Below are 22,566 nucleotides of genomic sequence, written 5' to 3'. Positions count from 1 at the left end.
CATTTACGTTTGCCAGTTTAAAATCAATAATTTTTAAAATAATCAACAATAAAATCCTCATTGGCCATCAGCTGAACTTGAACAAACTCTGTTAACGATACTTCCAGTTGTACTTCATGTTCTTTCACCTTTGATGTATTATTCCATTTTTTTCTTTCTAAAAATAGCTCAGTCTCTTATTCTTAGATGTTAGTTATACAAATAGTGTCACAGATAACACCAGCGCGAGTTTTTCCACAGAAATAATGATCATCTGAAAGGAATTTGGTGCCTTTTGGTGACACATAATAAATACTGGCTCAGCATGCTTGTCAATCAGTATGAGAAATGTCCTTTCACATAACATTATGATAAACAGATTGACTCATACACCTTCATTTATGGAGAACAGACAGTCATAAAAGGGAAATTTGATCAAATGTTCATAGTAAGTTGCGAATACTGTCACTGGGCGGGCCTCATTGGGTGTGTAGATATCTGTAAATGACCGTTATTTGTCATTTATTGGGAAGTTCTGATGTAGACACCTTTCGGCTCTCTCTTTCTTCAGCTCATCGTGTAATGTTAGCGGCTGGAGGGGACTATTTCCGGGCCCTGCTGTGCGGAGGCTTACGGGAATCCAGAGAGGACGTTGTTTGCCTGCGAGGTGTGTCACCCTGGATTATCGAATCCATACTCCATTTCTTCTACACAGGTCAGCTCAGGCTGGGCTGGAGTCAGATATGGGAGCTGACAGATGCAATGCTTCAGTTCCAGCTGGAGGGGGCGCTCTCGCTCTGCATTGACTTCTTGCAGGAAAAAATGGATGAAAGCACTTGTCTAGATGTGTTGGTCCTGGCTGAGACTTACGGGCTGGTGCAGCTGGGGCAGGCTGCAGAGGAGTACGCTCTAGCCCACTTCCAGGACATCTCTGCTGGGGAGAAGTTCAACGATGTACCCTTCGTCGTCCTGGACCGGCTGCTTGAGAAGGACTCATTGTGTGTAGAGAGAGAGGTAGAGTTTCATACCTTTACTAAATTATTTGCTTTGTTTTTTCCTGTAAGTGGCACTGTAATAATCCCATTAATATTTTCACATCTGACTTGAAGCCATGTGACCTACAGTAAAAGAAAAAAATTTTAATCTTTTATCAACAGTTTTTCTCAATTGGACTTCTCTATTTTCTTATCTATTATCTGTCAGATTTGTCAAGATATTTCATAGATATTTGACCATTTAAACTCATTAAAATTTTTCTGACCCATTGGTATTTTAAAAAAGTATGTCCTTCAAAAATCTGTAAAGACTGAAATTTATTTGAGAATCTTTACGCTTTTACATAATTATCAAGAAAAAAAAAATTCAATAAATCCTTCAGTACGCCTATAAGAGTATATTCTTTTAGATTTTCTGAATCAGGTAAAAATTTGTGTTTGACAGTCAAGAAAATTCTGCTAAAACTGACATCAACATAAATTTAGGAAGTTTTCAGACACCTCAGCAGTGTCTGACGACAATTAGCTCTATCTGCTCATCTATGAAATGTTGACTAAAAACTCCACAAAAATATTTAACAGTGCACACAAACAATGTTTGCTTCACAAAGTTTTACAGTGTATGAAGCAAACATTTTATTGTTTATATAAGTGAGGAAAATATAGCACATGTAAATAGTAAATAGTGTAAATAGTAATGTAATAGTATTACTGTAATACTATTACATTACTTAGTATAACTTAAGTATTCTTGATGTGGAAATGCAAAAATGCTAAATTTTAAACCTCTGAAGTCCAGATTTAACTAAGTAAAGTCTTACAATGCTGTCAGCAAATTTCTTTCATCCATAGATGGTGGTGTTCAGGGCAGTGGTGAGATGGATAGAGGATAATCCAAAAGACCGACTCTCATATCTTCCCAGCCTGTTCTGCCATGTTCGTATCCCACTCCTTAGCTACTCTGAGCTGGAGGAGGCTCTAAGGTGCAGCTTCCTGTACAAGAGCTCCGGGGGAAGAAGAACTCTAGAAGCCCTCCAAAGTCTCATGGAAGGCGATTACAGAGGTCCTGAATGTCAACCTCGCTCCCCAAACCAGGTAAGTGCATTAAACTCTGTCATTACTGCTTATAATTATTCAAAATTAATCTATTATTGTTTAAGACGAATAATTTAAAATACAAATATCCTATCTTCAGGTCCTGGTTTTGGTTGGTGGGGATACTGTTGATGATGAGTTCATGAAGAGAGTTCCCAGTCAGACTTTGTGGTTCGCTCGACAGTTCCACCGCGGACCCGGTCTTATAAGAAGTATAGAGTGGAAACCATTCACAAAGATCCCTAAACCAGCCCGGTTCAGACACTCTGTCTGTATCCTCAACAACAAACTCTATGTTCTCGGAGGACGGAAGTACTACGGATCTTTGGATATTCTTAAATCTGCTGCAAGGTACATTTTTGTGGGAACTGGGCCGGTTATGATTAATATCTACAAATCTACCAGAAGCATAAAAGAATTGTACAGATGTTGGTCGTGTCTGCAGGTTTGATGTGCTGCAGTGTAAATGGGAGGAACTACCAGATATGCTGTGCCAAAGGGACTACTTCTCTGCTGTGTGCCTAAATGGAAAGGTTTTTGCACTTGGTGGTAACTGTGATGATAACGAATATCTGAATGCTGTGGAGTACTACAGTCCTAAAGACAACATTTGGAGGTACAAAAATACTAATTAAATCTGAAGAGGCGGACATCTTAATACCTTGCTGGACATAACTTAATATTTACAAACAGCTGGTTTTATAATTTAGCTTTAATTACACTGGTAAAGGATGGTAAAAATATAGGAAAAGATAAAAAATGATCTCCAAGAACAAGTATCTATTTATATTATTATTTAATAATTGGAAAGATACCATTTTCTAATCTGAGATGTTATCTCCTTTCAGGCTGGCTCACCATCTGGACACAGCTGTCTGTGGTCATGCAGCAGCTGTACTGGATGGGGAAATCTACGTCTCAGGGGGTTGTGACCCCCATCACCATTGTCTTTCGTCTTTATGGCGCTATCATCCTTCGCATGGTTGCTTTCCCAGAGCTCCAATGAGCGTGGGAGCAGGACGTGCAGGCCATGTCATGTTAGCTTTTGGAAGGAGGCTGGTGGTAGCTGGAGGACTGCAACCGCTCTGGATGGGCTTTGGAGACCAACTCCTCTGTGAGTTTTATGACCCAACATGTAATTCTTGGTTCTCCTTTCCCGCTTTGCCTCGGCCTCATTTGTCTCCTGGAGCAACTGTGCTGGCTGGACGGTTATATGTGGTAGGGGGGTCTTCAGCAAATACAGCCAGAGATACAAAGTGGGTGCATTGCTACAACCCCAAGAAAGACTGCTGGGAAAACCTGGGGGCTATGCCGTACCCATACACTGATCTGGGAGTTTGTGCCATGTCGCTTCCTAACCTGCCAGAATAATATCAAAAACTGGTTGAAAACATCAGTATCTGAGTCAGTGAAAGTGTTGTTCATCGTTGGAAATAATGAAAGGGGGAACTTTTCTGTATCTGCAATTGAAAACTGATTCAGTTTACTCAAGTCAGAAAAAAATCCCCCACTGTGCTGCAAATCTTCTCCACTTTCAGGTCACTTCAGGTTTCTCATCCCAGATGCTGTTATTTGCAAAGGAGTGAGTACTGTTAAGGTGGAATTTCAGTGAGTTGTAAATGTGCATCTGTAAAAGACTAGTTTGCCTTGGGGTTGAAATTTAAAGAATCTTTGGAGTCCACCCCCCTCCCGAGAATACCCAGACGAAGCGCCACTTACTTAATCTACCATCTCCCCTTGGGCCTGCAGGCTTGTTTATTGTTCTGTGCTGCAGAATGTCTTTTTCTTAAGGAACAAAACAGACACTAGCCATGTTTACAGGTGCATGCACAGTAAGGATAATTTCACTCTGAACATTTGGAATATTAGGATAACCCCACCCGACTCGATAAGAATAAGGTTTTTATCTGAATGAGCAAAGTTGAATGAGAATCTTCTAACTGATGTGTTGACATGAAGCATTTTAATTCAGCTCAGACTTTAATCCAAATACTTGTGTCTATGCAAACATGGCTACTGATGGAGCATTTGTCAGAAAATGTAGAGAATAAATGTTTTGGTTTGAAGAAATCCATACTGGAAGTGTGGACGACATGTTGATTAAACTAATGCATGTTTTCTAAAGAAATGGTTGTTGGGTTGTTTAACGTTCTCTTCTAGGATTCTAGGTTAGTTTCTTAACTTCTTAACTTTTGGACTTATGGTGCCAGTATGCATACATGGGAAGATTTTTTTTTAAATAATCACTTTGCACATGCCCTACTCTACAACGCTGTGGACTGAATGATGAAACACACAAGTTATTCTGCTGCTTGCAACATTCTCTGTGTGAGATCATCACACATGTCAATGTATAGCCAGAGCAACTACACAAATGTTTAAGTTTAAGTGGGTTATTATTACTGTGCAGCATATTAGATGTACAGTATATACAGTTGCATTGCTTGATTTACTGTATTTCACATTTTTGTAACTACTAACACTAGGTTTGTTTGTACTAAATGAGGTCAATCCATCACTATGAATTTTTAGCTTTGTGCAACATTTCTGTCTGATGTCTTTGTGAAACTAGACTTCCAAGTGTCTATTTATCTTCTTGCATTTCCTTTTCTGTGATTCTCAGAAGTATAAAACTGAACACTAAGCATTTTATAAATCAGCCCTTTTTTTATTTGTTTGTCTATCTAGCCGCACTCCCCAAGTGAATGCTGCTTCTTTAAATGTGGAAATATTTCACTGCAAAGGACGTCATGTTTGTTTCTGGGGTTTTTTTTCTTCCTTTCATCTAGATAGTGGTATTGCTAGAACCCAGTTGTAACCTAGATAAAGTGTTTTATCTTCTGAGTCACACAAGGTTATTCTGTCGTCAACGAGGGCTAAGTAACAACAAAGAAATAAATATTTAAATGAATAAAAAGAAATAAAATAAAGGTCAGTGATTCTGTTAGTCATGACGTTTGGTTCCTCATTACTTGTGTCACTGGCCTAACTACAGCTCTTATTGCAGAAGGAAACATATTTCATTTTGCTTTATGATCCAATCAAGAATAAGATCATAAATAAGTGTAAATATTTACCAGAAGGCTGCAATGATTAGCTTTGACTTCTGTATCAGTTAAACCATAGAGTTTGCATTGTAACAGGTCTGTCCACAAACAAACTTGGATGCAATGTCCCTTTTTATTTTGGCTTCAGTGAGCTGTACTGTACACCGCATTGTTGCCTGTGGAGACAGCATGAAAACATAACAGCATCCAGCTTGATCATCTCATGTTGAGCGGAAAGACTGTAAACACTGTAAAACAGTGCAACTTAAAGTCTATTGCTGATGCTAAATAGAAGATGAAATTAGCTGAACTAAATCATTTTAAAGTAAACAGAATATATCCAATGTGAATATTTCTATCCATCAAATGTAAAACTTTAAATTTAGTTTTGATATTTTTAAGCGATACAGGATTCTGACATGTGTTACAATATTTACATTGTAATCTAATTACCTGCTACTTTCTTTTAGCCATGTGGTTGACTTTTTGCTAATAAGTGTCTTTCACTAGGGCTGTTTCAGAGCATTCGTAATGCAGTATCGTGCTGGTTTAAGGGCAATATAACTTGGAAAGCAGGCCTACAATTGAAATGCAAAGAGGTTTTGCTAGAACCTCATGGCTAAAAGAACAGGCACTAGTTTGAATAGCCCACACTGGCCCTCTGCAGGAGGCTTTTGTGGAACTGTTCTTTAAATAACCTTGCAGGATATCCAAAGAAATTGAGCAAACTCAAGTGAAGTAAGAAAGACTCCTCTTGAGCATGTCCTACTTTTTAAAACTAGGTTAAATACTTTTAACATAGGTGCATGGAGGAATGCAGTCTAAGCATAAAGATAAAAGAATGGTGCAAACTGCTTGTGAAGTATCAAGTACAGATACCACAGTGTTTAAGGGTGTTCAGATGTGCTGCTGTACACAGCACTTTCAGTGGTAAGATGCGGTTTGTCACTCTTTTCTAATGGTCAGACACATCTACATACAGCCTAGTGCACTAGTTTTATGGTAGTTCTCTAAACTTATTATATAAAGACATCTGTTTGAAAATGTAATCTTTAAAAATTTGCATGTAAAAATTGAAGAAGAAACTGGTCTTTTGCTGCTTTGTAGCATGCATTTAAATATTAGATTATAAAGCAATTCCGTGCATGTTTTGTAATGTCACAAATACTTGCTGTGGAGAGTACAATTTTTTATCCATTAAATCATATTACAATTAAAAAATAAACAAAGTATTAAGCATAACTTAGAATTAAATAACCCTTTTACAGTAGCAGTAAAGAAAATATTAAACAAAAATTACTTAAAATTAAGAGCATCTCATGCATGATGGTATGTGTGACCCATTGGTGGCTTGGCAATGTGAAATTATTGAGAAAAAAGGAGCTGAATATTGTATGATGTAATGTAAAGTGTTAGATACTTACACATATACCCAAAAGACTACTTTGCCGCCACTACATGAGATGTCATAAGATGTGTGACGTTTGCTGAAGAGAGCCCCCGCTAAGCAGTAACATGTGGTAAACTGTGAATGTTGCTGGCTGGCTGTATACAGTTAATAAAGTGTCATTAAGTGAGGGTTCTGTAGTTAATGTAACCAGTTGTATTGTATATATAAATGTGGACAGATGGAAGTGAAACACTTTGTGTTTATTCTGCTGTTATGTGGTCAGTGAATTCTGCTGCATTCAATGACCACATGTTATTAAAGCCTCAAGTCAGTCAGGTTAAGCTATTAATGTCACATAGGAGGTTTTCGTGAAATGCAGAGGCTGACCAGGACTGATTGTTTGAGGTTTTAATGTCATTGACATAGCTAGATGATGCTCTGAACCACAAGTGAAAGTCAGATAAAATCTGTGAAGCACTGGGTTAAGAAAAATTCAGCTTTTATTCATTAAGTCAGCTGAACTCTTCTTGTTTTTATGCACTGCCAGAGGACAAAAAATAAAAAGCTGTGTCAGTTCTTTTTTTTTTTTTTTTTCAGCACCTATCACAAAGGCTTCAGTGGCAGCCCCCACCCTAACAGGAGATTAACCACACTGTGGTATACGTCAGTTGGGTGTTGAGAAACAGAGAGTAAAGCAATGCAAAAAGAAAAAAAAGAAAAAAGAAAAAGGAGTGAGAGGAAGTATGCTTTGGTGAAATATTTGTTGTGAAATGTTCTGTTCATGCTGGTGAACATTGCATGAGTAAAAGTCTTACTTCATAAGTGAAAAGGACAGTGTTCAAGTGTTTTAAGTGTATGTGCAACAAAAGAGAATAAGAATAGCAGCCATTGAAATAATGATAATAAAAAGCTTTATTCATTTAACAAACTGCATCTTAGCTAAAATATGTATATACAATTATTGCTAAAAAAGACAGAACTTATAGTTATATAAGTTATAGTTCAGACTTATATTTAAAAAAAAGTACAACTTAATAAGAAAATAAACACTGTATTTAAATTGAAATAGGTAAAAAATAAATAAAAAGTTTTGAGATGAAAATTTCACATTATTGCTGGTCTCAATTCTTTTTTGATAAATGTAATTTCCCTTTAATTACACATTTAAAAAGCTTCCTAAATATGATTAAGTCATGCTGTGTTTAAACTAAATCTGTTTTTAGTCGATTTGTTTACCCACTACAGAAGTTAAGGTAGCAGTCCGTACAATAAACATCAATGAAAGTAAAGGCTCAAAATTTAAAATGTCTTTGTATAGCTTTTAGAAATCAGCTCAAGTCCTATTCTAACTGTTCAACAGTGGCCAGAGTCTTTAGCTCAGGCTCAGTAACCTCTTTGCCCGCCACACTGCTGCTCCTCTCCTTGCTGTTTCCTTTGAAAGGATTCTTGAGTTTAGTCGACAGCGAATGCAGGACGGAGTTTTCATCCGGTGAAGAGCCGCTGCGGCTGCTCCGGGTGAATGTGGATGTACTTCTGCTCTCTGAGTAGGTGGCTTCAAACAGCTTGCCCATGAAGCTGAAACCAGCCTGTCGAATGTGGGAGCTGCCAGCAAATACGTAGAGGATGGGGTTAACTGCACTGCTGAAGTAGGCAAAGGCTGTGACGTTGGGTCGGGCTGTAAGAGCAGCCTTGATCACGGACTTGCTGTCTTGCAATAAACCACAAACCTGAGGGAGTGAGAGGAGACATTTTATATCAGAAATAAAGTACTTTGAAGGAAAAAATAAAGTTCACTAAGAAAAAAAAAAAAAAACACCAAGGCGGGTAAAACAGACATGTACATTATCAACGAGCCACTAGCTTTGATACTGTCTGAAAGCATTGACCAAACATTGCTACAGTAATCAAAGATGTGGTTTGTAACTATGGTAAACTCAGACATAAATCAACATAATAATGTAATCTAATCAAACCTTTTCACCTTTATTTATACCCTCATAATTTAATAGAAAAAAAATGTACACAGTTTGGTCAGTCAGTAACAGTTTCTATGTATATCAAGAGATTCACCTCAATGAGGTTGACAATGTGATATGGGAGCCAGAATATTGCAAAAGCACAGATGATCAGCAGGATCAGGCGACTGCCTTTTCCTCTGCGCTGGAACTTGGCACTCTGCAGCCGGCATATGACGGAGGAGTAACAGGTGCTGACGAGTGAGAAGGGGACCAGGCAGCCCATGATGGTCTCAAACAGGTACTGGAAAACCCGGTGGCCCACACTTTCCAAGTGATAGGGGATACAAAGGCGCAAAGTGATGTTGTTTTTCTGAATCTTCAGATTACTGTTGAAGCACAGAGGAAGATTCACAGAAAAAGAAAGTAAATTGGTTAGCAGATAGGCTCTCCTAACAAAGGGATGGGAAAAAATGAATGAAGTTGTATGGAAGTTAATTCATGACAAAAGTGAAAACCTGTTTTTTTTTTGTTTTTTTTTCAAAACATGCTAATTTTAGATGCATTACAAGATCAATGTTTCTTTAAAGAAACATTTTTACCATCATCTCACATGTGCGCTTTGAAAGTAACAGCTTTCTAGCCTAGCATTAACTTGTTAGCAAACTGGTCTGTAGGTTAATGTGCTAATACAATCTTGTTTTTTTCTCAATTCCTGCTGCCACCACCTGCAAAAGGTCAGAATAGAAAGCTAAAGATGCTGCATCCTGTCTCTGTCCTGCATCATGTGTAGCTCCCATCTCAGGTAGGGACCCTCAACAAGTCTGCATACTGCCAATGGTTGCTAAACATGTCACAGCTACAAACAAATTGTTTATAAAACTATTGTCAAATCTTACTAACAAAGGTTTAACCAAAACATAGCATTAATTAAAATCTTTGTATCTTGAAAAATTTTTTTACTTGGAAAAAAAAATCCTACAAACATTTAGGAGTACTTATACTTATTACTACAGTAACGTTTATGTCAGATTTTTAAATAACTTTTGGTGAAGTGGTGAAAGTATTTTGCTATTTAAAATAAATATCAATATTGCAGATCCAAATGTTATATTTTAAAATTAAAAAATATGTTAAAAATTTTTAAATTACACAGTGGGAAGAAAATGGCTTTACGAACTGCCTAAGTTATGGTAGGTTATGTAAATGTTATTCTACAATGTACCACTTTCCCATTTAGCCATAGCACCATGAGGACTCATTGGACCGGACTGCAGGCTGCTGTCCATGTAATGACCCGTTCATATATAAGAGCTTTTTTTATACTATTTGAAGCTCACATGTGATTATTTATGATCAAGTAAACACTTTAAAAAAATTTGGAAAATCAGGCTTCATTGCACTTTTTTATCATTATTTTTTTTTTTTGTTTTGTTTTCATTCATCATTTTGTCATCATTTGCTATTTTTCCTCATCTAATTTCTCTTCTGTCTCTTCTGACCGTTTATGGGGGGTTTACATGTTCATGAAACTGTCGGAGGGTTTTCGTAAAAAAAAATTATCAAACAAAACTTAAGAAAAATTTAGGAAGATTTGTAAGAATATACTGGTGAATGAGGCCCACTGCTCTTCAATGCCTGAAAAGATAATTGAAAGAAGGTTGAGAGCAGCAGTGAGAATCAAGAGCCTTGATTTTTTTTTACTCACAGCTGTTTTGGTGGTAGCAAAGCAGCTCTTACCAGTAGTTCCTGTGGGTTTGACTATAATGAAATGAGTGAGATATTTCCTATAGTTGGTCACACCCATAGTGAAATTCCTCATTTTGTTACCAAGGAACCAGGCAATATGGTTAGAAACCCTTGAGTTTTTCTTTCTTAGGTCTATTCCTCTGATGTTATGATACAGATAACCATACCCTTAAGGGACCATTAAAGGATTACTAGAATTCTACTTTAGCTAGATGTTTGACACAGAGCTAAGGTAAATAATATGGGTGTCTTGTACAAGACAGCTTTCAATACTGACACAGACATGATACATAAAAACATAAAAAAGATATTTGTGGCCTCCTGGTTATGTGAAGAACATGAGCATGATGACTTTGAATCACATTAATATTAATTTGTCACATTAATGAATTTGTTCTCATTTGAAATGAAAATTAACATTGCTGTCGTTACTAGTATTATGGATAGTGGTGCCGTTTATTTTAAAAGTTATAGCAGAAAAGGAAAGCTAAAGCCGTCAGACCAGGACTCAAATGCAGGACAAGTCTCTGCACATCATCTTTAAACAAATGTCCAAAAATTGTGTCAGACTAAATTTATTTGCACTATATTATTGTTGAATATACATTGCCCCTAAACTGCATCAAACCTTGTGTATCAGGAGTTATAGCAGAAAGAGCACACACCCTGTTCTAAATCTGAGATTTTATACTGTACTATAAGCAAAATGCGAAATCACATTGAGAAAAACTACAAAAACGTAGTAATTGTATTAGCATATTATATTAGCAATGTGTTTATTTCCGGGTCTATACTCCTTAGCTGTAACTTAATCAAACATAATTTCATATTAATTCATTTCAACCTTTGTCTTTTCTTCATGTACATTTATTGCAGCAGCGTCAAAACATTTAAAAATGTTTAAAAATATGATTTAATATGTTAACAGGGTTACAGTCATGGTCTCACCTGCGGTAGAACGGCATCGGCAGGGACAGGATGAAGGCCAACACCCAGACCCCCAGCAGGAGAAGTAGCAGGGATCGTTTTGTCCTCATTCTCTGAGACACAAAAGGTCTTGTGACAGCCAGCCAGCGGTCCATGCTCATCAGACAGATAAGGTAGATGGACACATACATGTTCACGCTTGACAAGTAATGCACCAGCTTGCATGCTGCTGAGCCAAACTCCCAGCCCCGTCCTCCAGCCAGGAACCGAAGGAAAATAGGGGCACTGAGCAGCACAAAGGCGTCAGCCACCGCCAGATTCAGCACCAGCAAACATGTCACTGAACGCTTCTTCACTCGGCAGAGCACCGACCAAACCACAAACAAGTTTCCAGGGAAGCCCAGCAAAAACGCCGGGATCAGGATGGCGATACCAACCCTGGCTGACACGCTGATGGGCGCAGTGAAGGAGTTAGAAGAGGGCTCCTGGACGGAGGTGGTATTGTTAATATCAGATGCCATGAGGAAAAGTCTTTGAGGAATGTGAGCTTGGCTGGAACAACTGTGAAAGTGACCCAACCTTTAAAAGAATGAGAGAAATTGAGGAAACAGGAAATGTGTTACTTTTTGTGAAAGATGATAGTGCTGCAAGCTATTGCACAATGATTTTTTTTTTTTTTTTTTTTTTTTTTTGGCTTGAATTACGTATTACTATCACAACACACTGATTTCAACAGTATGTTAGCAGAGTTTTTAATGACAGTCTTTATTTATTTTTAAGCATAAGTTTTTTGTTTCTTTCTGTTTTAAGTTATTTACTTAGTAAACTGCTTCCTCTGAAAGGCCTGAAATACAGATAATTTTTTTTTTACTTTAAATTCCTTAAATGTTAGAATATCAGTAAATATAAATGAGTTTACCTGTTGAATTAAAAAGGAACATTCCTGTTTTATCTCATAACTTCAAGCTCACATCTGAATGTAGAACTCTTATGAAGAAAAACTAAATGTACTTAATAAATCTAAATAAATGACTGAAATAATCAGTGGAAGCTCTATGTTAGGGGACAATAACAACGAGATCAATCTTAAACTTGTGTTAAACGTTTTATTAAAAACAAATGCATTCTGTACAGAAATCTACATTCAAACAGTGAAGCAACATGTTTTTCCTCACATATCTAATGAATCATCTAAAAATGATCAAACTTACCTTGACCTGATGATCTGTTTCAGTAAATCCACCCCAGAAATTCCCCTCAATTTTATACCTGTTCCGAACTTCTCAGCCCTCCTTGCTTCTTTTACGACTGTGTGTATGAAAAAAAAACGTAATATACTGAGTAAGAACAGTCATGTGAGGGGAAAACCACTGGCCACAGGAAGTCAGTTTTAGCTCACTGGGTTGCGAGGTATCCATTGTTCCTCCTACTGATATCATGCTGCTGTATTCCACTTTTGCAGACTGATGCATTAAATATTAGGTTATAAGAGCAGCAAGTTTTGTGGTAAAATATTGCCTGACATCTGCTATCGCTTGTGGAACAGCGTTCAGTCATTTACAAATCAGAGACTCTAATGCTAATGAAGCTATTGCAGCTTTCTAAAGTGAAATATCAAATCAAATTAAAACTAAATCACACCTCCAGCAACAGTTGATACGTTCGTTTAACACCTCAGAGTAAAAGAGAAAGTATGGATGTTGTGTTGGAGAAATTAAGGGAATCTTTTTTACATAGAAGAGCGGGAAGGCACAGCAAGTTTATCGTCATAAGGGCTAATAAGTGGGAAGGGGGAGAATATTCCTGTAAACTGGAGGAACCTGTTGAAGCAGGAGTTTTAAAATCATTCCTCTGCTTTGTATATTGTATTTGCTCTTACATCAGACTTTTTGGCAGCCATTTCTTCATTTTTCTACATAGCCATCTGTGTCAGACTGGAAGACAGGATGTATTGAATTGCATAAACACTTATGTGTCATGTTCTTATCATGTTTTGCTTCATTTTGTACTTTTTCAGAGAAAATATAGCAGTTTAAATGCCAAATAAATATTCCCCTTTTAAGAAAACCATGTGACCTCAGTACAAGAATGTGTCCTTATTAACTCAGACATCATCTAAGAGATTTGTAGCAATGCGAAAAGAAATTATTGTCTTTGCAAAGCATGTTAAAATATATGTTGATTAAATTATACAACCAACAAAGGGATTGACATGGCACTGCACATTTACTGAGGCCTGCAACTGGCCAGTCATGTGTGAAAAACAAATAAAAAAGTAAGTCTGACTGTAGCAGTCTCTCCAAACAGGACAAAGCAACCTCACCACAACAAAAAATTGCTCTGGAACAACTGATGGGACGAAGAGGCCAAGCCCAAGACTTGCCAGATACTAACTAGACAAGTCCGCTGCCATACAGAAGATAGAAGGTCTGGAAGTTTGCTGCCCTCAAGTGGTCAAACAGATGTGGTGACATCCATCCTCGTGCCACTGCAATCATTGTTTAATTAAAAAGAAATTCAAGTTACAAACATAATTTCTGAGCTGCAGCTGAAAGATTGTCTTTGTACCAAACCCTGCTTCATTAGTATCCTGGTAATTTTACATTTCTTTAACAAAGACACCTGACCACAGCACCGATTCTTTCAGCTGTGTTTGCACATCAATTCACACATATTACATGTAACATGTGTTTCAATCATGTTTAATTTTTTTTAGTCCTTTGGTGTGTTATATCATTTTTTCTTCTTTTTGGATTTTAACAAAGGCTCCAAAATGTTATAAGACCCAAATAATTCCACACCACATTCTCTCTCACAGGAGACACTGTTCCTGAACAACTAAAAAGCACTTTGGTGCTTTTACGCTGTCCTTCAACCAGCAAACTACTGCACATTTCCTCAGGACAGCATTGCACAAGGCCACACAGGCTAACCTGACACACCTCGACAATATAAACAGCTGCCCTGCACTGTTGTTAACCAATCAGATTTCCACTGATCTATTTGGGTCTGTTAAGGACAGGGGTGACAAAAGATGCTGCAGCAATGTACTGCACATTATAAGAAAAAAGTTTTTAACATGAAACAATGTAGACTTATCGTAGTAGATCATCTAAATATACTTATAGAACTATAAATGAGCAAAAATATGAGCTTTTAAACATAAAACAGGTAAAAAGAGGGAATCAAAGATACATCATCATGCATTTTAATAGTAAATGTGTCAAGTTTTGAGTTATATTTATAAAAGTGAGAGCTGGTCTTTCTGAACAGTTTGAGCAAAATGCATTGACAAGCATAGCAAAAAATATAAAAAGTAAAAATCAGTAAACATGCAGTCAAGTCTTGGAACCAACTCCATCAACACTGATGGGAAGCTGATTAAATAAAATGAGTCTGAGCCTCCTGAATTGTACTCCATGGCTTATTTTTTTCATCATATAGTTCAGACCCGAGTGAGGCCTTTATAGTTTGATTAACATACAGTAATACAACAAAAATGGCATTTTGCGAGGCTTCTGTGTGCAAGCATTTCCAGCAGTAGTCTCAAGTTACCATTAATTTTGAAGTCTGTAACAGTTCCACTTTAAGAGAGTCATGCTGAGCAGCAGCTGAATCTTTGCTGTTGTTGTCTTTGATTAGCAGGAATCAGCTGTGCAAGGAAATTTACTCATATTCTGGATGGACGGGATCTTTAAAGGCCTGAGTGGTTCAGTGGTGACACCATCAAGCCTCGTGCATCCTCTATTGACCGTTTTTCACTTGTTTGGCATTACAGCTGGAATTTGTGGTGGAGTCTGGATCTTGGTCTTTCAGAACAACAACTTCTGCATCTTTGTCTTTGTCACGACTGTTCTGGCTGTTCTGCCGGCTTTTCCTGGACGAATCCAGCATTTTTGTAGCATCAAACAAGCGAGCCATGAATAAAAGCCCTTCTCGTCTGATGTAGGACTTCCCTGCGAAGAAGTAAAGCACCGGATTGGCACAGCTGCTGATGAAGGCGATTGCAGAGGTGACAGCACGACTGTTTTGCCATATTTTGCCCAAACTGGTGAAAGGAAACATGAACAAAATATTAAACCTAAGATAAATAAAAAGATTAAAAAACAAACCTTGTTTTTTTTATTGTAAAATCTGCTATGACTGTACCTTTTTGGATTTTAATGTGTAGCCTATACAGACCAACTCGCACACTTTTCCCTGCAGTTGTGATAAATCCTACTACTTGTGCAATGTCCAACAGGTTATAGAAATAGAGAGGTGCACAACAGCAGAGCACTCAGTGCACAAAGGTAATTAGCTCATCCTTGTTAAAAACAGAAAGAAACTAATTTGGCAGGATTCCGTCTACTGTATAAGAGCACGTTTTCTAAAGTTGTGCATCATGTTTCAGTGGAAAGTCAGTCGTCCACTTACGGAGAACTTCGGTTCTGGATGCTCATGTTTGCAGCAAATTCCTGTGCTAAGGCTAGTGTACAAGTTGGTCTGTTACCAACAGCTATTTTAGAATTTCACACTAAAAAATGTATTTGACAGGTAAGTGTGAACCATGTATGCTGAATTTTAACCAATTAGATAAACAAAGTGTTACAATAGTTCTTAGAAATACATAATTTTAATTAATGTCATGTTAGCATTTATGCTAATTTTATATGAGCTAATATTATTGAATCCTGACCTAAAACACTCTCATAGTCATCATCAGTTGTCTAGCAAACTGCACACCTGGACACAAACAAGGTTAAACACAATTAACCTTTTTATAATTAAAAGTTGAAACTTGGTAGTTTACTGAAAATCAAGGAAGTGCACTTCATCTCCAGTCTCCCGACTGGACAGATTACACTGCCTTGTGTTTGTATCTTTGGAGCCATAATTGAGCGTTTTGGACAATAAGGTGAAAATGTAGACTGATTCTTGAAACCTGATCAGACAGAAATATCTATTTAATTATGTTCTGTTTTTTTTTTTGTTTGTTTTTTTTTGTTTTGTTTTTTTTTGTGTGTTCTTTTCATTCTAATCACAAACAGCAGAGTAGTGTGAATGGTCTCCACTAACTTAAAAAAGGAGAATCTTTTTAAAGAAATATCATTAAATGATGCTTTAAATAGTTCTCTTAGACTCCAGCACAACTGCACATTGCTAATTTCCTCACTAATCTACATTTTGATGGATGGCATTGGGTTATGTTTGAGTTTCTATAAAAAAAAAACATGAGAATGATATGGAGTCATCACTTACATGACTTTTGCTGAACCCTCTGGACACAAAGCCCAGGTAACCTGTAAAACAAATTATTTATTTACTTGGTTTTTCTTACTTTTGAATAACTATGTTAAATGTTGTGTTCTCTGTGACATACTTGAATTATGTTGACCACATGGTACGGCAGCCAAAAGAGGCAGAAAGTCAACACGATGGCCAGGATGAGCTTCTCGCTGCGGATGCGTCGGTGGAATTTGGTCTGTCGTATCCGCCGCAGAATGCAAAAGTAACTGACTAAGATGACTCCATAGGGGATTAGAAATCCCAACACAAGCTCCATTGTGTACTGCAGGACCGCCTAAGGAGAGGAGAGAAGATGAAAATCTGAGACAATACGAAGAAATGTTGCTTTCTAGTTATTCATTGTAATCAAGTTCTTCTTCACTTACATCCCTGTAGTTTTCATGGAAGGAATCACACATGCAGTTTTTCCCTTTACATTTCACTTGTCGAAAGACAAGTGCAGGAATGGAGGCAACCATCACCAGCATCCACACCACTGCCAGCACACGCAGGATGGTCCTTTTGCCGGTGATGACACTGATGCGCTGCGGCCATAGCACAGACACCAGCCTGTAGATGCTCATCACCATGATGAGCTGTATGGACGCGTACATGTTGGCCAAACAGAGGTAGAAAAGGATCTTACACATCACATTCCCAATGACCCAGTTCATCTGAACCAGGTAGACAATGAAGAATGGGGTAAGAGCCATCAGGGAGCCATCAGCGATAGCTAGGTTGAGAATGAGTAAGGTGGTGACAGATTGCTTTCGGGCTCGTGCAAGGATGCTCCAGATGACAAAGAGGTTTCCAGGGAATCCCAAGAGAAAGACGATGGTGAGGATGAGGGCACCCATAGCGGTGGCTACTGAATTACCCACAGCGGTGTCATTTGTGGAGTTTGTGGAAGAAGAGTTATCGAAGGCCATTTTTGTTACCTGTTGAAGAGAATAATTCATACAATTGCTTAACTTAGTGCATTTATTTCTTCCTCAAAAGTGAATTAAAAGTAGTAAATATAACATTAATTGTGTTTTCGGGAACTAACATGAATATTTTGGCAGATTTTTCTTGATACCTAAATGCAGCACTGGAATCTCAGCCTGATAAAGGACCTGGCCTCCATGTTTTATCAGCAGATTGACAAGTATTATTTTCCTGCAGAAAAGTGTGGGAGTAAAGCTTTAGTGTAACAGGTTTTCACTGGGAATCCTAATTCCTGAACAACGAGACCAGACATGAGCGGTGAGCAACAGTCACTGCTGCTGTCACGATTTGAGCAATAACTTACACTCAGATTATTACTCCATGACAGGAGACTGTAGACAAGATGAGCCAAGAACATGTGTATAGTCACAAGAGCCATTTTTGTTTGCAGCCATTGTATTCTTAAAAAATGAGGTGGGAGAGTACAAGAAAGAACAATGTGAAATTACTTTAGACTATAGACAACAAAAATTAGATCTATGACAAATATATGGACATCTGTTAGGAAAATTAACATGTTCCTAGTTTCTGCTTCAGAACAGTTTGAAGGCTCTTGTACTTCTTTATCTTTTTATAAACTTGTACTTGGGTATATTTTAGAAAAGAATTTCAGCTATCTTAAACACTGAGGTTCTACCCACAAATTGTAAAGATTAAGCATTACTTCATGCAACTGCCTGGAGGTAAATAATGCTAAATTCAACTTTTAAATGTATTCTTTATTTCCATTACAGGAGTAATCTAACTGCTATAACTATGAGTCCTGCAGCCAGCATCCAGATTTCAATCTAGGATTTTCCAACTTTTTGGTTCTAAGACTTTTAAGTAGCATAATAACAATGAGCTGCTTCAGGACTGCATTCATATTTCTGAGGTTTGCTTGGCTTACAAAGCTTCTTTTCTTTCCTTTGCTGCATATATTTTTTGTTCTACCTGTATGTTGAGCTCCTTGGGGTGGCTGCTTATTTTGAATTACTAGCTCCCCAGCATAAGTGCAACATTCCCCTTAGTCTTTTAAAACCAGAAGTCCCCCAATTTAGGTGGCAGATGGACAAACTGGCCATTTTGGAGACATAGCCTGAAGTGCCTGTACTAAAAACCTCTCTAATTTTATTTAGCTTTACTTTATCAGAGTTGGCCTTTGCAGAGACAATGTTCCCATGTACTATGATTTAATGGAGATTTAGAGTTGAAGCAGAAAGTCTTTTTTTTATAATCTGAGCTATGTGACATTTTATTTTATTCTTTACATAAAATTATATTTACATATCCTAAAAATCTCATGTGTTCATTGATAATGACTGGAAAACCATTCAAATAGACCTTGTGGTTGCAGGCATTTCATTATGGTTGCGAAGCAGTTCCCAGCTCTGCACTTGTAATGAAACTTTACAAATTAGTTCCTTGTATTAAAAGCCTGGAGCCACCCTGATAAAAAAGCATTTTAAACAAGGTCGAACAAGTCCTGAGAGAGTCTAACAAATTGTTGGCCTTGTTTATTTTGGAATTTGGTGAAGAAAATATTACAAAAATACAAGATCAGTGATGTAATCTTCAGGTATTTCTAAACTAGCAGCAGATCCAGCAAACTGCTCTAATCCTCCCAAGTCTCTGTAGTATACATACTAATTACTAAAACTGTTATATGTCACTGAAGTTTTTAGAAGTAGCATGCCATCACCCATTCTACATGTTTGAAATATTAAATAAAACCACATCCTTCAAAGTACTGTCATCTAAACCCATATTAGTACTGGCAGTGCTACTGAGCCTGTAATCAAATGCTCACACCCAGATGTTGCTCAACCAGTGTGTTTGATTTGACTTAGTAACCTGTGCTTTAACTGTGGATTATCACAGATGATTGTAGAGGTAAGAGCACACAAGGTGGTAAAACAGCTAGAAACACAGTAACAGAATGACTTTGTTAAGTTTTGGAGTTTTTTTGTTTCTTTTTGTTCTTGTTTTTACACTCCTGTGCAAATGTCTTTCACTTAACAAGGACTTAAACCTTGTTATTTTACATGTTGTTTGTGGTCTTGGCAATAGTTCTCCAGGGTTCCTTTTTGTACCTGATGAGGAGTAAATCATTCAGGCATCAAACAAAGCACCTGACTGATGGGATGAACCAGAGTTGTGTTGACATTTGAAAGACAACTCTACAAAAAGGTATGTTTTAAATTATGTGTTTAGGCACTTCGTTAATGACGGCCTGTCACCAACACACATCTTTTGTTCCGATTCTCTGGTCGTCAAAAAAACAAAAAAACTCACAGATCACAGAGTTTGACAGTCATAAAATGATGTCTTTGCACCAAGAAAGGGAGAGATGAGCGGAAAAGTTTTGCAGTAACTATAATCAATCCTAAATATACCTGAGCCGTTTCTACTGCTTTTTATGTCATATTCAAATTAACTGTTTATTTTCACATTATTGCTTCAAGTTTTATTTATTGTTATTACAATAATTTGTTTAAAAATATGTATTGATTTATTATTATTAGTAGTAGTAGTAGTAGTAGTAGTGGAAGTAGTGGTGGTGGTGGTGGTGGTGGTGGTAGTACCATTGTTCCAAGGAAACAAAAAGAAAAAAAATATATATATATTTCTATAGTTTTTTTGTTTTTTGTTTTTGTTCTCCATGCAAACAGATTTAGAAGGAGATGAACAACTGGGAGACAAATAAAGAAGTATGAACAATGTTTGACAGTGATGTCCTTAAATAAATAAATAAAACAAACTACTGTTGGCTGGGAAGTAGTCAATAAGTAAGCCTAGGGTATGCCAAATGACGCACAGACTGGAAATCAGTGGTAACAGGTTTTATGGAGTGATGGAAACCCAGAGCTCACCTCAATGTTAATGAAGCAGATCACTGAAGGCAGAGTAAAACAAAACGTAGCCAACATCCAAAGAAGGGCTTTGAATGTCCCTCAAGATGTCTAAATAACTATCCTGAAGACTAAAACGTCACAAGAAAGCTTGACTTAGGACTCTTTTTCCCATAAATACTCTATTAAATGTTTTTTTCTAATTCATATTTTCACATTTTATTAATTAGCTCTAGCTGTTTCCCCTTTTCCTGGCAAGAGTTTAAGAGCTGAAGATTATGACTTTTGCTCATTAAAAACTGCTCTTTTATCCCGTTTATACAGCACCACTCAAATATGTGGACACATCATCATTTTGAATGACAAAATGTGTTTAACTGTGGAAAAGTAAAATACTATTTTAATGTATTTAAACCCTTTTAATGTTTGCACAAAGGAAAAAGCAAAAAAAAATTTTTTTTTCTTTATGTTTGGATAATAATAAAAAGAATAAATATTTTGTTTAGTAATACAGTGACTAAAGTTAAATGATCAAACTGGAAACAGTAATGGAAAACAAATGCTTACTTTTAGCATTACATACCCAAAACAAGTGGAAGAAATCACTCAGGCAGCTTTATAATAAGATAGTGAATGAAAAAATTGTTCTACCAGTCAGTAGAGCTGGCAGTTAAAGAGTTAAAGCCACCTTGTTTCTGAACTCAGTCCAAATATGAAATAATTATTCACATTTAGTTGGAGAAAAACATGATCAAGCAGCACTAATGACGTGAACGGAGCATTGTGTGACCACATGGCTAGTGTTTACAGAAAGCCGGTCAAACCACATTGGCAGCCATCAAAGCAGCGACAGACGGTAAAAATGTTTTTACTGTGCAATCACCCAACAATGAGTGACGGTAATCAAATCACTGAAATGTCATGTTATGTAGTTTCTGCCTCTGGTTTCTTTTTCGCTGACACTGTGGTTGTTGCTTTGTGTTTCCTGGTTATAAAACCTGAGTAAAAGGTGTGTTAGTGTGTGCTGTGACTCAAAGGTATGTGTACAGAATTACACCTACTAAGAAAATATGCTCAACACAGCTCAAAGCACTGCTGCATGATCTAGTTGTGCCCAAGAAATCACTGCTGTCTAATACACCTGGAGGGATGTTACAACCTGATTGGAAAAAAGCTCATTAAAAGGAAAGTTGTTGCTCCAGAAGTAGCAGCTCTGCTCTGATTCTTGAGATATTTTACTTACTGAAACAACCTGTCTTATGAATCACAGAAACCATCACACAATCATAACAGGGAGACTCACCAAGTCATTCAGTCCAGATAAGACAAGAAGCGAGCCTTCCAGGGATCGAACAGGAGTGTAAATCCGTTGCAGGCTATGTCTTCTATTCCTCTCAACTTTTTCTTCTGCCTACGTTTCCTCCTCACCCACACTCTCTGTCCCTCTCTCTCATTCTCTACGCCTCACTTCATTGATTTGTCATACTTGCTGTAACACGTCGTAAGAGAAAATAGGTGTGTCACCATTAACCTGGCTTGCCTTTGCCCCAACAGCCTGACAACGTCCTCACATGTCAAGCAAACATTTTTATCAGGGTACGTTTTAGCTCTCTTCTTTGAGCTTTCAAAGGCTTATTTCTGAACGCCCTCGCTGTCAAAGTAGGAATAAAAAAACATGTTATTAAAAACAAAAAGAATGAAAGTAATGAGTAAACTCTTTTTTCTTAAAAAAAAAAAGAAAAAAGAAAAATCATCTTGATGAAAGTGAAAAGATGAAAAGCTAAAGAAACCTCAGATAAAATCAGCTGGTGCAGAGTGGATCTATAAATAAAAACAACTGACAAAAGGTATTTTCTTTTAACCAAAAACAGTTCATACTACGAATCTAAACAAGAACAGAGATAAGAAAGACCTTGTTGTTCTGAATCTGCAGGTATCTTCTTCACTTTCATCTTTGTCATTTGTTGCCGGCTCCTCTTATCAGGAGCAATTCTCAGCCTCCGTATTGTCTGTTAGCATCATTACAGCTGTTGTGTTCCAGTGGGGGTGGGGGAGTCATTTCTTACAAATATGGTACATTTAAACTCAAGTAAAAGCCCATTTTGGAAAATGTGGAAAAGAAAGTATAAATATTTGTGCTAAAATGTAGAAAATGAGCCCAAACAATTGTTAGAAAAACAGATACCAGAAAATTCCGCAATACTGGCAAAATATTTATTTATTTATTTTTGCATTCATTAGGGTTTTTAAAGCTAATTGCATCTCTAATATCTGTTCAAAATAGATGCAATAATTTTTCCAAATATTGCTTTCTGAATGCTCAAAAGTCTGCATTAAGTGGTT

At 37.1% G+C, this 22,566-nt stretch overlaps 3 protein-coding genes across 5 annotated transcripts in view; 1 reads left to right on the top strand and 2 right to left on the bottom strand.

Moving 5' to 3' along the window:
- LOC121639986 (Fc receptor-like protein 5) overlaps positions 1-22,566 on the top strand; it is a 907,115-nt gene that overhangs the window by 93,582 nt on the left and 790,967 nt on the right. The gene's annotated exons all lie outside the window — the stretch shown is intronic.
- ltb4r (leukotriene B4 receptor) lies at positions 7,530-11,716 on the bottom strand. The gene is made up of 3 exons (XM_041985703.1): positions 11,159-11,716; positions 8,577-8,850; positions 7,530-8,233 (listed from the first exon to the last, which is right to left on the bottom strand). The coding sequence occupies exons 1-3, from the start codon at positions 11,656-11,658 to the stop codon at positions 7,847-7,849; spliced, it is 1,161 nt and encodes a 386-aa protein (XP_041841637.1). The 5' UTR covers positions 11,659-11,716; the 3' UTR covers positions 7,530-7,846.
- On the bottom strand, positions 14,330-21,666 carry LOC121640044 (leukotriene B4 receptor 1-like). 2 transcript variants are annotated; one of them, XM_041985716.1, is made up of 6 exons: positions 21,527-21,657; positions 17,484-17,563; positions 16,792-17,343; positions 16,500-16,700; positions 16,379-16,419; positions 14,330-15,185 (listed from the first exon to the last, which is right to left on the bottom strand). In XM_041985716.1, exons 3-6 carry the CDS (start codon positions 17,332-17,334, stop codon positions 14,882-14,884), a joined length of 1,089 nt encoding a protein of 362 aa, XP_041841650.1. In that variant the 5' UTR covers positions 17,335-17,343; positions 17,484-17,563; positions 21,527-21,657; the 3' UTR covers positions 14,330-14,881. The 2 variants fall into 2 exon arrangements, with proteins under 2 accessions (XP_041841650.1, XP_041841649.1); XM_041985715.1 differs by lacking the exon at positions 17,484-17,563 and having other exon boundaries at positions 21,527-21,666.

This window comes from Melanotaenia boesemani, chromosome 5 (genome assembly GCF_017639745.1).
Source record: "Melanotaenia boesemani isolate fMelBoe1 chromosome 5, fMelBoe1.pri, whole genome shotgun sequence".
Taxonomy (NCBI): Eukaryota; Metazoa; Chordata; class Actinopteri; order Atheriniformes; family Melanotaeniidae; genus Melanotaenia; species Melanotaenia boesemani.
Note: the sequence above shows the minus strand (reverse complement) of the source record. Positions and strands in the feature narration are given on the sequence as shown.